This window comes from Glycine soja, chromosome 20 (genome assembly GCF_004193775.1).
Source record: "Glycine soja cultivar W05 chromosome 20, ASM419377v2, whole genome shotgun sequence".
Taxonomy (NCBI): Eukaryota; Viridiplantae; Streptophyta; class Magnoliopsida; order Fabales; family Fabaceae; genus Glycine; species Glycine soja.
Window position 1 is genome coordinate 38447718 of NC_041021.1, and position 14389 is coordinate 38462106.

General features: G+C 33.0%; 1 protein-coding gene and 1 long non-coding RNA gene across 2 annotated transcripts; one reads left to right on the plus strand and one right to left on the minus strand.

Moving 5' to 3' along the window:
- Nucleotides 1-3109: 3109 nt before the first annotated feature.
- On the minus strand, nucleotides 3110-4443 carry LOC114403149. Its single transcript, XR_003664604.1, has 2 exons — nucleotides 4029-4443; nucleotides 3110-3433 (listed from the first exon to the last, which is right to left on the minus strand). It is a non-coding gene; the product is annotated as an uncharacterized LOC114403149 (long non-coding RNA).
- A 480-nt stretch (nucleotides 4444-4923) lies between these two features.
- LOC114403148 (probable pectate lyase 12) lies at nucleotides 4924-9532 on the plus strand. The gene is made up of 4 exons (XM_028365930.1): nucleotides 4924-5209; nucleotides 5303-6218; nucleotides 6649-6854; nucleotides 9028-9532. The coding sequence occupies exons 1-4, from the start codon at nucleotides 5079-5081 to the stop codon at nucleotides 9281-9283; spliced, it is 1509 nt and encodes a 502-aa protein (XP_028221731.1). The 5' UTR covers nucleotides 4924-5078; the 3' UTR covers nucleotides 9284-9532.
- The last annotated feature ends 4857 nt before the right edge of the window (nucleotides 9533-14389 follow it).

Sequence of the window (14389 nt, forward strand, 5' to 3'; positions counted from 1 at the left end):
AAAAAAAAATGACCCTAGTTAGATACTTTTAAAACTAGTGTTTTCTCACGGTATTTGTAACATAAGTTTCCATACAAAATTAGTGGAAATACAAATAAAGTATTTCAATTTAAACTAATGTCATTTATATAATTTTCATGATTAAGAGAAGTGATACAGTACTTTGTACATTATTATATTTTGTTTTTATTTCTTTCTTTTGTCCTATCATTTATTATATTTCAAATTTAAATTTATCTTCTTTTATACTTTTTCACTCTTAGTTGTATATTTTTTTTATAAGTATAATTTCTCTTTTTGGAAATAAAGAAAAAAGCTACCCACGTGAGTAATTTAAATAGTACTATTGGCAGTGATAATATTAATTCCTTTTTTTATATCAAAACAGATTGCGAATAAAATCCAAACCACAGGCAAATTAAGATTGGGCCATAGAATACGAGCCCACTTCCAAAACAATGCTTCAACAGTATTCAAACCCAACAACTGATACGTGCAGGGAAACTGGAGAACATGGGCCTGAATATTCATTGGGTTGCATGGGAGTTGGACCTGGAGATTATAGGTAAAGATTGAGGTGATTACTATTGCCACAACAAAATTGCTTTCGACCCCTACCAGCCAAGGACAACTACCAAACTACCCTGCCCCACCCCACCCTTTTCCACCTCCCGTATCTTCATTTTTTCTCTCCCTCTTTTCCTTTCTTCCTTCATTCTCCCTCTTTTTTCTTTCCCTTTCTTCCCTCTCTTCACTCACAAACGGTTAGATATTTTTTTTTTGTTTTCATTGTCAAAATGGAATCACAATTTCATTTTTATTTTATTTTGTTGTTGCTCAGTGGAATCAAAATTTTGTTGTGCAGTGCATTATGTAACATAATGGAATCATGATGTTGTTGTGTTACACGGTTATTGCACATGGGTTATGCCATTATTAGTTGGCATTATATTGTATTAGTACACTTATCTAGGTTGTAGAGTTGGACCTTTTTCACTTAGGGGTCCTATGCCAGCAAAACCCATCTCATTTCCATTGGACTTGTCATTGGAAATCATTTTGTGTAGGTATATAATATCTACTAAAGATAATGTTACCTTTGTAAGCTAATATTAATTTTTTCACTAACTTCGTCTTTTGTATGATAATGAAGCTTTTTTTAAAGGTTCGTTGTCACTTGTCTCCTTTTGTACCACAATGGAGAAGCTACTGCACACCTGAAGCCCGCTTACAATCAATTCATACAAACTTTTAACTTAATACAATTTCATTTAGTTAGAGAATCTCAATATGTAGTAGACATTTCTTAAAATATATAGTAACTTTTCGTTCATGGTAAACGTTGAATGTGTATCCCATTAATTTTATGGATGTGAACCTCAATATGCATTGATTTCTAAGATATTGTATGCAATACATGCCATTTCTGTAGATTTTTTAAAATTCTGAAGAAAAAAAATGTACAATGAAAGTATGATTTCATTGTACATTTAAGAAAAAATACTAAATGAAAGTGTTATTCTATTACACATCATACAACGAAATCATAATTCTTTTGTGTAGTCATTTTTTAATCTCTTTTCACAACGAAATTATGGTTTCATTGTGTATTTTTTTTTCCATACCAAGATGCATTACGAAATTGTAATTCCTCAGTATAATAGGAGTGCAAAAATTATGCACAATGGAGTGCACAACGAAATCCATTGTGTACAATTTTCGCATTATGTTGTGGAATCACAATTTTGTAATATTTTTTTGAGAATGGATAATTTTAAAATTTTGAGGGATTATAGGAGCCAATAACAAAATCCATTGGAACCAATAACAACTCTCAAAGTTGTATATTCAATTCCCCAAATTACAATGCCCCCCCCAAAAATTGTCCAAACTACAATTCTACTTGTAAATTGGCAAAGAAGATTCATGAAAACTGTTTATAAGAACCAGAGCAGAGAAGAGGCAAACACCTACCAGACCCGTGAAATATTCTGATCATAAAGTCAACCATTATATGAATGAAATTTACACTTTAATAAATAGCATTAGCATGGTTGGTAAAAGCAATTATAGACGCATTTGAATTGTGAAATAGACATTATGAAGTTAGGTGCATGCAATTTTAAATTTATCTAATTTAATGATATATATGTTAGTATTTATTTAAAAAAGTAGTTCTCACTAATTAGAATCTTATTATTTTTCCAAATGTCACTTTCAAAGGCATGGAATACACATATTTTTAAATAAGCATTTATAAAAAAGAAAAATAAAAAGGTAAAATGAATTAAACTCTTATCTCTTAATTTCAAAATTTACTTATGCACTTCAACTTTTATAAGTTTTCTCTTTTAACTTCTTAAAAAATGGAGGTACTAAGTCAATTTTTACTTTTTATTTTCTTCTTCTATAGTGTTCATGGAAAAAAAAAATATTTAGTTAGTTATCCGAGTTTAGTTCAACCATTTTATGATTACATGCTTGGATTTAAATTATTAGAAGTTTCTTTTCTCTTTTTTTTTATTAACTAGTGTTCTAATTTATGCAATATACACAATTAATGTTTACTTTATAAAACTAAAATATATCATAAACAAATATTTCAATATAAATTATATTATAATTAAAATTCATAATAAATAAATTTTTTGAATATATAAATTATATTTTAAATTTATGATAAATAATTATTTTGTAGTATTAGACAAACATATTCTTTAAAGACTCTACTACTGTATATGGTAGTAGTAGACAAACATGAAAGGAAATTCAATTTTGTTACATACAAATCCACTGGAGCCTACAATCTAGACTATCGTAAGATGTCTGCTTAAAGTTTCTAAAAACTCGTGGCTCCTTGTTAAAAAGTCAGAAATATGAATGGACTCCAAATCTTTAATACACATCACATGCATATAACCGCTTTCTCCCATTTTGGATTTTTTTCTAGGTTTTAAAATGTTTGTTTTCTTTAGTTTATATTCTTTCACGAATTACTCACGAGTTTTCAGTTGAAGTAAATAACTTTTATCCTGTGACAAAATAATTATATATATATATATATATATATATATATTTTATTTTAGAAATAAACACACACATATATAAGTAATACTTAAACCTTGACCAGTCAATACATTATAAACAATAGTAATTTATAAATTTTCATGGCTATATATGTAATGAAGATATATACATGCACAATGATTAAACTCGAAAGGTCTTGAATCGATTCCCTTGTTTTCCTTTTTCCTTGTTGCGAATGTGCTTTGATTCCCTTGTTTTCAAAGCTTTGATCGGTGAAGGAGTGAGTACATGCAAAAGTTACGCTCAAAGTAAAGTAATGAATGCTTCAACTTGAGCGTATGTGTTTGTAAGAAAATGTGCACAATGTCCATTGCTTTTCTTTTATAGGATCGTGGCCCCATAATCCCTAAACAATGTGCACATGAGTAATTTGCTCTCAAGCCCATTAAACATTTAACCCTAAACAATGAGTATATAAACTTAAAAAAATAGAATTTAATTTCCATATATTGTTATTGTAAAAAAATATTTTATCAACGAAGTGAAAACTATAATAAATATAACTGATAAGATAATTATTATAAAAATAAATGAAATAATTATACATACCAATTTGTGATTAAAAAATAATGTGAATTCTTTTTACAAAATTAATATATTGACTACTTTCTCTTAAAAGTATTGCCTTTCATTTAACTTGATAAGAAAATACTACATTTAACAAGTTTTATTTTTACAACGAACGAAATTAGAATCTAGGATCTCATATCTTGCACCACTATGTCGACTTTAATGGGTTCAAATAGCACATAACTTAATTACCATATTATATATATATATATATAAACAATCATTTATGTTTATGATTTCGTTAGAAAATAATTGAAAATACGTAAATGTTTTTCCTAAAAATATTTTTCTAAACATGCTATAAAATCACAAATGTAAAGATGAATATAATATAATTCATAGTAAAATTGAAACAATAAGATAATTCAAACCTATTTTTGAAGTCTCTGTTTTCGGAAAGAAAGCTTGCGCTAGATACAGATGGTGCCCCAAAGATACTTGTTTGTTTTCCCCTCTTCCCTTTGTATATCTTTGCTACTTTTCTTCATGCTCAAAGAAAAGGAAATCTTTGTAAGGAAGGAGGTCTGCATTTCCACTCCCAGAGAAGAAATTGACCCAAAGATGCAATCTTGTGTGCATCAGTATCCACCGCAAATCTTTTTCCCACCTACTCATAAAGTGATAACGGATAAAAGGCCTTTGAAAAAAAGCGGAGGTGGGGGATTAATGCGAATAAGACCTTTTAATGTCCCGCATAGAATCTTAATCCATACAATATAGACATGAGCATAATTATAGGAATGTAACTTACAAATCTGTATATTAGAATCCTTTAATTGTAGAAACATTTACTTGTCTTGTTTATGTAATTACCTATAGGGATTTGTCAACCCCCTACTATTATATATTGTGTCTTTTACATGATTGCAAATTTTCCATTCAGAGACAAAGAAGTGGGTGGTAATTTTGGTGTAGAAGAAAAGAAATTACTTCCACTTCACTTCACCATTTGGATAAGCCTTTCTCTGCAGTTTTAGTTTTCCTCCCGGACTAGATTATTTAGCCGCAATGCCAGGAAAGGACTAGTAAGCAAGGCAAGGCAAAGAATGTGAGTAACTGAGGGAGGCAGAATAGAATTGGAAAAACCAAGAGGAAGGAAGGAAAGGGTGAGAGACAAACAGCAAAACAAAACAATCTCTCTCTTTCTCTTTCTCTCTCTTCCTTCCAAATAAACAAAAAAAACCCCACCCACAAAGCAACTTAATTTTTCCATCCTAGAATAATTACCCAACCATTACTATTATAAACCTAGTTATTATAAAAACCCTTTCTCATTTCCCCAAATTTTCGAGCTTCCTAAGTAATTGTGCATTCAAGAGGAAGCATCAAGCATATCATTTTACAACACAAAAAACAGACAAAACAAAACCCCCAAACCCCAAACTCATCATCATCATAATTGTTTGTTGCTCGAAAGAACAATGCTCCACATCACCTGCATTCTTTTAATGTGCCTTCTAAGTTCCTTCTCACCCCCAATCAACGCTCTTCTCAACCTCACTTTACCCCACCAACACCCTCACCCCGAATCCGTCGTCCACGATCTCCAACGGTAACAACCCACATTATGAACTACAGTACTCCTTCTCTTAACCCCTTAAAACACACTACTGACTAAAAAGTTTAACTTTTTTTTTTATTGCAGGAAGGTGAATGCCTCACTATGGAGAAGGGAAATGCTGTCAAAGGAGGACCAACAAGAAGGCATGTCGTCGTCGTCGTGTCTGACCGGAAACCCCATCGACGACTGCTGGCGGTGCGATCCGAACTGGGCGGCGGACCGGCAGAAGCTGGCGGAGTGCGGCCTAGGGTTCGGCAAATACGCGATGGGCGGCAAAGGCGGGCAGATCTACATCGTGACGGACTCCTCCGACCGCGACCCGGCCAACCCCGTTCCCGGCACCCTCCGCCACGCCGTCATCCAGGACGAGCCTCTCTGGATCGTCTTCGCCGCCGACATGACCATAAACCTAAAACACGAGCTCATCTTCAACAGCTACAAAACCCTGGACGGCCGCGGCGCCAACGTCCACGTCACCGGCCACGGCTGCATCACGCTCCAGTACGTCTCGAACATCATCATCCACAACATCCACGTCCACCACTGCACTCCCTCCGGGAACACCAACATACGGGCCAGTCCAACGCACGTAGGGTGGAGGGGCAAATCGGACGGTGACGGGATTTCGATCTTCGGCTCACGGAAGATCTGGATCGACCATTGCTCGCTGTCGTACTGCACGGACGGTTTGATCGATGCTATTATGGGGTCCACTGGGATTACTATTTCGAATAGCCACTTTGCGCACCACGATGAGGTGATGCTTCTGGGACACGACGATAAGTATTTGCCAGATAGGGGCATGCAGGTTACAATCGCGTTTAATCACTTCGGTGAGGGTCTGGTGCAGCGTATGCCACGATGCAGGCTCGGTTACATCCACGTCGTTAATAATGACTTCACGCAGTGGAAGATGTATGCTATCGGCGGTAGCGCTAACCCCACCATCAACAGCCAGGGTAACCGTTACACCGCTCCCGCAGACCCTGATGCCAAAGAGGTACTACTTCTCTATTTTTTATTATTTTATTTTTTATTTTAGCATTCTTTCCGACCTATCATAATTAATTACTGTGCAAGAGAAAAAAAATCATTTTAAAATAATTATAATTTAGTTTTTTAATGTAACAATTATTATTATTATTATTATTTTATATAAAATAATTCTATTGAGAGGAGAGAGTAATGAACGAATAATAATGCTTGCTTGCTGTTATGGGAAATGGGAAATGGGAAATGGGAATGGTTGTATCGTAATGTCATGTCTATGGTGCTTTTTTTTTGCCTTTCTTTGTTTGACTCCTGTTTGTTTCGAACGAATATATGCTTGCTGGATTTAATATTGTGTACTCGCGTGGGTGGCGCGTGTGGTGGAAGTGGTAATAATAGTAGGACGGTGGTGTGTATTTTTATTTATTTATGAATGGCAGGTGACGAAGCGCGTGGACACAGACGATAGAGAGTGGAGTGGTTGGAATTGGAGGACGGAAGGGGACATAATGGTAAATGGAGCGTTCTTTGTACCCTCAGGGGCGGGGCAGAGTGCACAGTACGCAGAGGCCACCAGTGTGCAAGCCAAATCCGCTGTTCAAATTGACCAGCTCACTATGTACTCCGGTGTCTTCGGTGATCCCAGGTATTGTTAATTTATATATATAGCCTTTAGCTTTCAATGTTATTTTTATGGTTATAATGTTAGTATTTATTCCATTATTCCTTGGGTGGTGCCTTTTCAATTGAATAATCTTGTGCCCCTTCTCACAACGGACATTACCTGTCTTGTTAACTGTCCTTATAAAGGGTAATCTCGTCTATCGAATTAATAACTAAATTACGGAAATGCCCCTTCCTCTCTGTCTGAGCCACATCACATGCCCCCCGCAATTGTTAAAGGACGCGGTGCAGCAGAATGCCAACTGTGCAGTACAAGTTGTTCTGATTCTCATTGGTTGGAGTTCTGTGAAAAGCTGTGGGGGATATTAGTAATATGTTTTTTACGTGCTTCCACTTTCACGTCTTGTTTCCTAAACATGGGTTTATGCTAAAACTCACTTTACAAGGTTGGGTAGTAATTGAACGGAAACGGAGTAACACAAGATTGGGATTAGTGATGTTAATTATTAATAATTTAGAAAATTCGGGGGAAAGTGGGGGCTTTTTGGGCGTTGCACGTGATCGTGAGGTCATTGGGAAAGGGGAATCTCTATTTAGCTCATGCCCCAACAGCCTTATTTACACTTCATTTGTCTTTTTCTTGCATGCACGAGACTAGATAAAATCTTTTTCTTTTCTACTTTTTTTTTTGGGGGAGGGAAGATTTTGAAAGCAGAAAAACTTTGTTTTGATCCCACTATGGAATTTTGACATGTTGATGGAGGGTGGGTGTTGTGGTTCTTATAAAACCCCTCTTGGCCCATGCTATCTACATTTTAGAATTGGAAGTGTAGTTCAGAAAAATGTCATTGAGCCTCCTCCTCCTCCATTCATATCAAATTGTTTAATAAGAAGAAAAAAGAAGGGCCAAAAAGGGGTTGCTGTCTGGATGGAACCACATAAAATAAAAGAGAGGAGGAGGTGCATGTGTGGAAACAATAGTGAAGTGTAGGGTTGAAAACTAGGGTTTGAAGTTTGAACCCCCACGTCAGATGTTTCGGCTCTCAAATTATATTCCTTTTTATCTGCTTTCCAGCAAGTAAGAGTGGGACCTTGCATAGTATAATAATAACGTGTTTTGGAGCCCTTTTGGGTCCATTTCTGATTCGACACATACCAGTCACAACTCACTCACCAAAGTAGCATCTCGATCATAATTGGGAAAGCGACTCTCCTCTCTTATTAACTTGCTCTTGCTGTCACCACCGTTATTAACCTTCTTTTTTATTGCTGTTTAGTCCATACTACATGACTAATCAACTCTAGAGTGTAACAACCATTCTCTATGTACCACTACTCATGAATTTATAGTTTCTAACAAGTAATAGAAAATGTGTTACCAGTACTCCTCAGGCAAAGATTAAAATGTTTGTTACTCATTTGAGTGACTGGGCCCTTGAGCCAAGAAATGCTAACAATACATTTTTATTTATTTTTCTAATAAATTACCAAATAGGAAACTTCATTTGGTTAGTTCTACATTAATTTCACTCAACAATAGTGTCAAAAAGAGAAAAAATGTTGCTAGCTACTTATTAGCATGTGTCTTATGAATTTCAAACTACTACCTAAACTAATTTATTTCGAATTTGACTTCTTTGCCTTAATTTGTTGAATCTAGCCACCTATGTTTCTTTACACAAGTGCACCTCATGTCCTGTTCTTTTCCATGGATTCTTTGACTCATTCTCCCATGGTTTCCGGGCCAAAGGCCAATCTTTCTTACGTCTGAGATCCACTCAGTTATTCCTGCTCTCGTCGTTACACACACCTTTTTATTAATTGCAATTAAACCGGCTAGAATTGTGCATTGACACTCTCTAAAGGATCACTTACTCTTGTTAATAATAATAATAATCAAATTACCTGATATTGATAGTGTACCTTTTCTTCAAGTTGAAGCCAATATGAAGGATGATGATGTGATGTTGTAATAAAGTATCTAAACAAGACACGCCCTATACATAATGTGGTTTAAACAAGATATTTGTCTTTGTCTTTCCTTCAATTTGAAGCTAAATGCTTTTTCACTTTTTTTTTTCTCTCCTGTTGTTGTTAGCTCAAGGTTTACATCATTTTATTGGCCTTTATTTCAATGTCTACCAAACCAAAAAAAGCACCTTTCTTAGAGTTCTTATGAGTAAATTATTGAACAGGGATAATGGAGATTTATATCCCGGTTTCAACGGCGGTGGGACCGTGACCGGAGCCACCAGCAAAGGCAACACAGAGGGGTCCAGCAGTGACGATGGGGACTTCTTTGGGATGATATTCAGAGGCAGCAGCAGCAGCCAAGCAGCGCCACCATCACCTTCTTCGTCCATTGTATTTGTTTCAACCTTTTTGTCTCTTTTAATTATTTTTATTTTGGACACTACCACCAACCATGCCATTCTATTATCATTACTATGATCACACAATTTGGGAGTGGGAAAAGAAAACAACTAACTCCCTTGATGCCCAAAAAATTATCAAAAGCAAAAGAATGATCAAAGTTTCTAAATACTTGTTTTTACATTTAGAAGCTAGGAATCATGTTTAGGTATGTACACAGCTCTTCAAAGTTATTATTAAACTCTAAATAGAGCTAGGTGCAATATGATTTGGTCATTGCCTCAAATGTATAGTTTAATGTATTTAATTCAGTTTGCTTCCTTTTAATTGATAGTGTATACTCACTCCAACTCGATGAGCTTTCATTTAAACCATTTTAATTTTATAAGCACAAACTCGCTGTCTAAAATGTTTATTTTAATTTGTATTCACCATATAAATTTAAATTTAATAAGATGAAACCGCATTGGGAGAAAAACGAAAATAACCTTTCATTTGTATGAATATGAATTAAGCAGGGGGAAATTCTTTAATTAACCAAGTGGTAATACGTTTTATTTTGGTTAGACTAAAATGATTTAATTAATTATAATGTAAAAATAAAAAAAATAAATGTAGGTAAAATTAAATATTAGACTAAAATTACATATTATTTTTTGCCTACATTTTACTAATTATTTTTTTTTATTTTAGTCTAATCTTTTGTGGTAATATCGAAACAATTATTTTGATCTTTTATTTTTGGTTTTACTAACATGATTTAATTAAATAAAATTAAAATAGAAGGTCAAATACCTCCATAAAAATAAAAGATAAAATGTTATTATTTATTATTTTTTAATTAGTGAATTATTGTTTAGACAATAAAAAGTTAATTGAAAAAAAATAGAAAGAGAAAATTATTATTGTTTTTTTTTCTTAAATTAAATCTTGAATTATTATATTGTCCCTACAAAAATTAATAAAATAAATAAAATTGTGGTTTTTTTTTGTCTTAAAATATTTCGATCTATATTACTAATGTATTTCAACTGAAAAAGAATGTATATATTAGCAAATTTTCATATATATATATATATATATATATATATATATATATATGAAAATTGGCATGAAAAGTTTTGTTTGTTAAATCTGACAAATTATAGGACTAAAGAAACATAAATTAATGACAAAAAAATTATTTATTTTTTATGCATTTTCAATGTAAATATTTTTACATTATTTAATCATAAGTTATTTGAAGTGTGATATTTAAATTGATTATTATAAAAATCAAAATATTTACTATAGGTATCATATACAGCAATTTATTATATAAATTCAATTTCTTTAAGAATCATTTTAAATATTCTTATAACATCTTAATAGTTCTCATAATAATTATTAAATAAAAAAAATCAAATACTTTATAAGTTTTAAATATATTTATCTTTTATTTAATTTTTGTCTATAAAATCATCGGAGAAATTATTAGGAGAAATAGAGAATGTCGTTAGCTAGAATCCCGCGCAATGAAGCTAGAATTATATGTCTGTTTTTATTATATATTATTTCATATTGATAATCATCAATAAGAATTTAACTTATAAGTATTGTAAGTACAAAACATTTATATACAAACATTCAACATGAATTTATCTTATTACTACATCATATTAATTAATTAATAAATAAAATGGTGTGATAAAATGATTAAACTGTATTGAATATTTGTCTCAAAAAGTTTTCAACTAACCATGCATATAAATTGAATTCTATGAATAATATTTCTTCAAATACTTGTCATATAACTCTTGACACTCTTATCTATTTCTTTTTTCTTTGTCTTTTATTCACCAATATTAATAATGCACAATTTTTTATGAGTTACGCGAGTTGCACATTACCTGCTGCAATAATTATTATATACGTGTACTTGGAATAGCTTTATTCTAACATGTAACTACAACTTGATGGCTCTATTTGTGGGGTCTTGAACTTATGGCTTTTGGTTGTGCTTTAATCGCTTCCATTAGTCTATATTCTATACTACAAGAATTGAAAATTGTACTCATATATACCTCAAACGAATGGCATCATCTTTGTCTGTTATGGAATTGGCGCAGCAACGATTAGTTGTTACTTCTTGTTACATGAAAGTATTGGCCTTTGTAATGCATTTCTAGTACTTTCTCATTGCACCTTTTGTAAATTTAGTTTTAGGGTTTAACTTTGGAGGTTTCACTTCTATGGAAAAATAAAAATTATTTAACTGGCCGTTCCCCGATTTGATTTGAAAACAACTGGAAGAGAAAAGAAAGGGTGAGATAGGATGTGAGTGGATGAAGTGGCACTTCTACTTCCATGTCAACTTCAGATCCCTCTTTTTATTAAATTTTAATGTTATTTTTTTCTAAGTAATATTAAAGTGTTTAACATGACTTGTCTCCATATCAGAAAGAAATTGTCAAACCGTCCAATTCTAAAGAATCTTCTTATCTGCATGTGAATATCTCTGGGAAGTAATATAACCCGAAAAGACGGTCTCTTTGCCCCATCTTTTGGCACCATTCCATTCATACAATATCTATCTAAAAATAATAATGATAATAACAATTCAAGTTCCTATAAAATAATCAGTTTTTATGTAGTGTTGATAAATAAAGATCTACATCATCAAATAATACAATCAATCAACTCGAGGGGAAAAAAAAAATCAAAACTTATATCATCTGCGAGGAATAAGGACGGTGCATCACCTCTTCTTATTTTATTTTATTCTTCCAATCTCTGAATATTTTTTTTAAAAAAATACACTGTTCGTATAATGATATGATGACGAGAAAGATAGAGAGACGACTGAAACATTTAAGAAATAATACAAGTAGTACAATTGAAGTATATAGTTCTTTTTTTTAATTTTATTTTGGGAGAGTATTTTTAAGAAATGGGCATACTAAAAAAATTAAATAAATGGGAGATAAAGATTATGTCATTTCTTTTAACCAAACACATCCTACACTCTTCATTGACCTCAAACTCATTGTGGGTAAGCTTAAACTCCAAACTAAGCACTTGGGATGTGTTTGATTAAGGGGAAAAGGGAAAAAAATAGAAGAAAAAAATTATGAGTCTCACACCTCTTACACTCTACTTTAATTTTATTTTATTTTTCTATTTTTATCTTCTCTTTTTTCATGTTTCAAAACAAACACATCATTAACTCTGGAATTGACCTTAAGCCCATCGAGGACCAAACTCAAACTCTAGACTAAACACTTTACTCTTTTATCGAATTTAAGGTTATAGCGGGCCAAGGTCAGAATCTAGACCGGTCACTTAGCTCTTCTGTTGATCTTAAATCCATCACGACCCAAACCCAAATTCTTAGTTGGGTAGTTAAGCCCAATTTGCAACAATCATGAGCTGAACTTAGCCTCCAGACACTAATCATGCCATAAACTAGAAGATATACAACTAGGCGCATAGTTTGCTATTGATTGGTAGAAGTATTAGCACCAACAATAAGAGAATAGAACCATTTGCCTAATCTCTGGCTAAGATCTTTGGATTTGATCCCCCAATCTTTGACTAAGACGACTTGGCCAAAGGATAAAAACTCTAATCTGGTTGCTACTAAACAAATTGCTTCAATACTTGGCCTTTAGGCTACAATTTGACTGAAACAATGTAGTATGATTTTCCAAAAAATCTCTCTGGGTTTAAGAAAAGTGGTTAAAAGTAATTTAACATTAAAAAAACGTTGTTAAGTCACTTGCATTATCCTAACAAAGATCCAAAAAGAACCCACTTGGCTGCTTTACTTTTTACTGACAAGAAGGCATACTTTTTTATTCCAAACACTAAAATGATTCTTTGTGTAGAGATGCTAAAATACAGTTATTAATTAGAAATGGTTGGGGAGCCCAACTTCGAAAACTTATTTAGTTGACTGTTTTTGTTTTTATATTCTCTCTTTTAAAAATTAAGGGATTTACAGGATTCACAATTGGGTCTAGCCTTTTTAACCATAAAATTTAGGCTTAATTGTATTTTTTTTTTCGGATTTCCCCTCTCAATCATCACAAATTTTGCCCCTACATAGGAAAACTGCCACAAATTTAGGAACAAAATTTGCAAGAATGTGAAACTTTAGAGGGAAAAAAATATAATTAAGCCTAAATTTACTTTTCTACCAAATAAAAGTATAGTGTCACAATAAAGTGCTTTATCAGATTCCACCATCATTAGTCATTGTAACGCAGTTGGGGCATACAGTTTTGAAAGTATAAGAACTTTATTAATATTGTCCAAACAGTAATTTTTTCGTGTATGTTGCCATGGATTTTGCCTTTTAGTGTGTAACAACTAATAAACCATTGAGGAAGATGTGTGGGAATCCGTAGATGTTATTATCGACCGATCATTAGGACTTAAAATATGACTAGTATATAAGCTAGTTTGTCTGCAAACTACTAACGTGATGCAAAACAGGAAAACCCAACGGAATCTACCGTCTTGGGTATGATTCATGTAAAATTGTAAACTCTCCCTGAGGCTGGTGCTGTTCGCTTAAGTACGGAAAACAAGACAATCTCTTATTCCTCTGAATATTAGTTCACCAAAAAAGCAGTACCAACTGCACCATTTTTCCATACATGGAACGAATTTGGTACATTAAATGACAATTCAATTGAAGAAAAATACATCTTTGTATTTACAATTGACAAGATTACATTGGGTATATAGAATAAACCAGAAGGCAGGGAGCGATAGATCAAAGAAACACTGTACTTTCTCTGTAAGAAACAGGACCCACAAGGTAGTTAATTTGCACTTATACTGTTCACCACGCCGTGTAACTAAAATCATTTTTTCTATTAGTTACTCTAAGGGTAAAAGACGTTAAGGAATTATTAAATAAATATCCTTAGGGGCAATGGTTAGTAAAATTGAATTGAAATAAAATTATAATGTCCTTTCTATTTTAGGGTATGCAGCGGTGATGTAATCCAAAATTCAGAAGAACTTTCAGCACAGCCACCAATGTGAAAAGAAGAATTGCAAGCTCAATACCTTAGTTAACCAAAACCATATCATCCCTCACGGCTTGTGCAGCCACTGCTTCCAATTTCTTCACTGTTAACTCCCTCTTCTCTTCCAACTCTCAAGCCCTGGCTTCCTTCTCTAAGTACTGCCTTT

Bases quoted from the DNA above. Each gene is read 5' to 3' on its own strand.
- LOC114403148 (XM_028365930.1), top strand. From the start codon at position 5,079: ATGCTCCACATCACCTGCATTCTTTTAATGTGCCTTCTAAGTTCCTTC. The intron at 6,219-6,648 runs GTACTACTTCTC...TATGAATGGCAG, and splicing joins CAGACCCTGATGCCAAAGAG to GTGACGAAGCGCGTGGACAC. The intron at 6,855-9,027 runs GTATTGTTAATT...ATTATTGAACAG, and splicing joins GGTGTCTTCGGTGATCCCAG to GGATAATGGAGATTTATATC.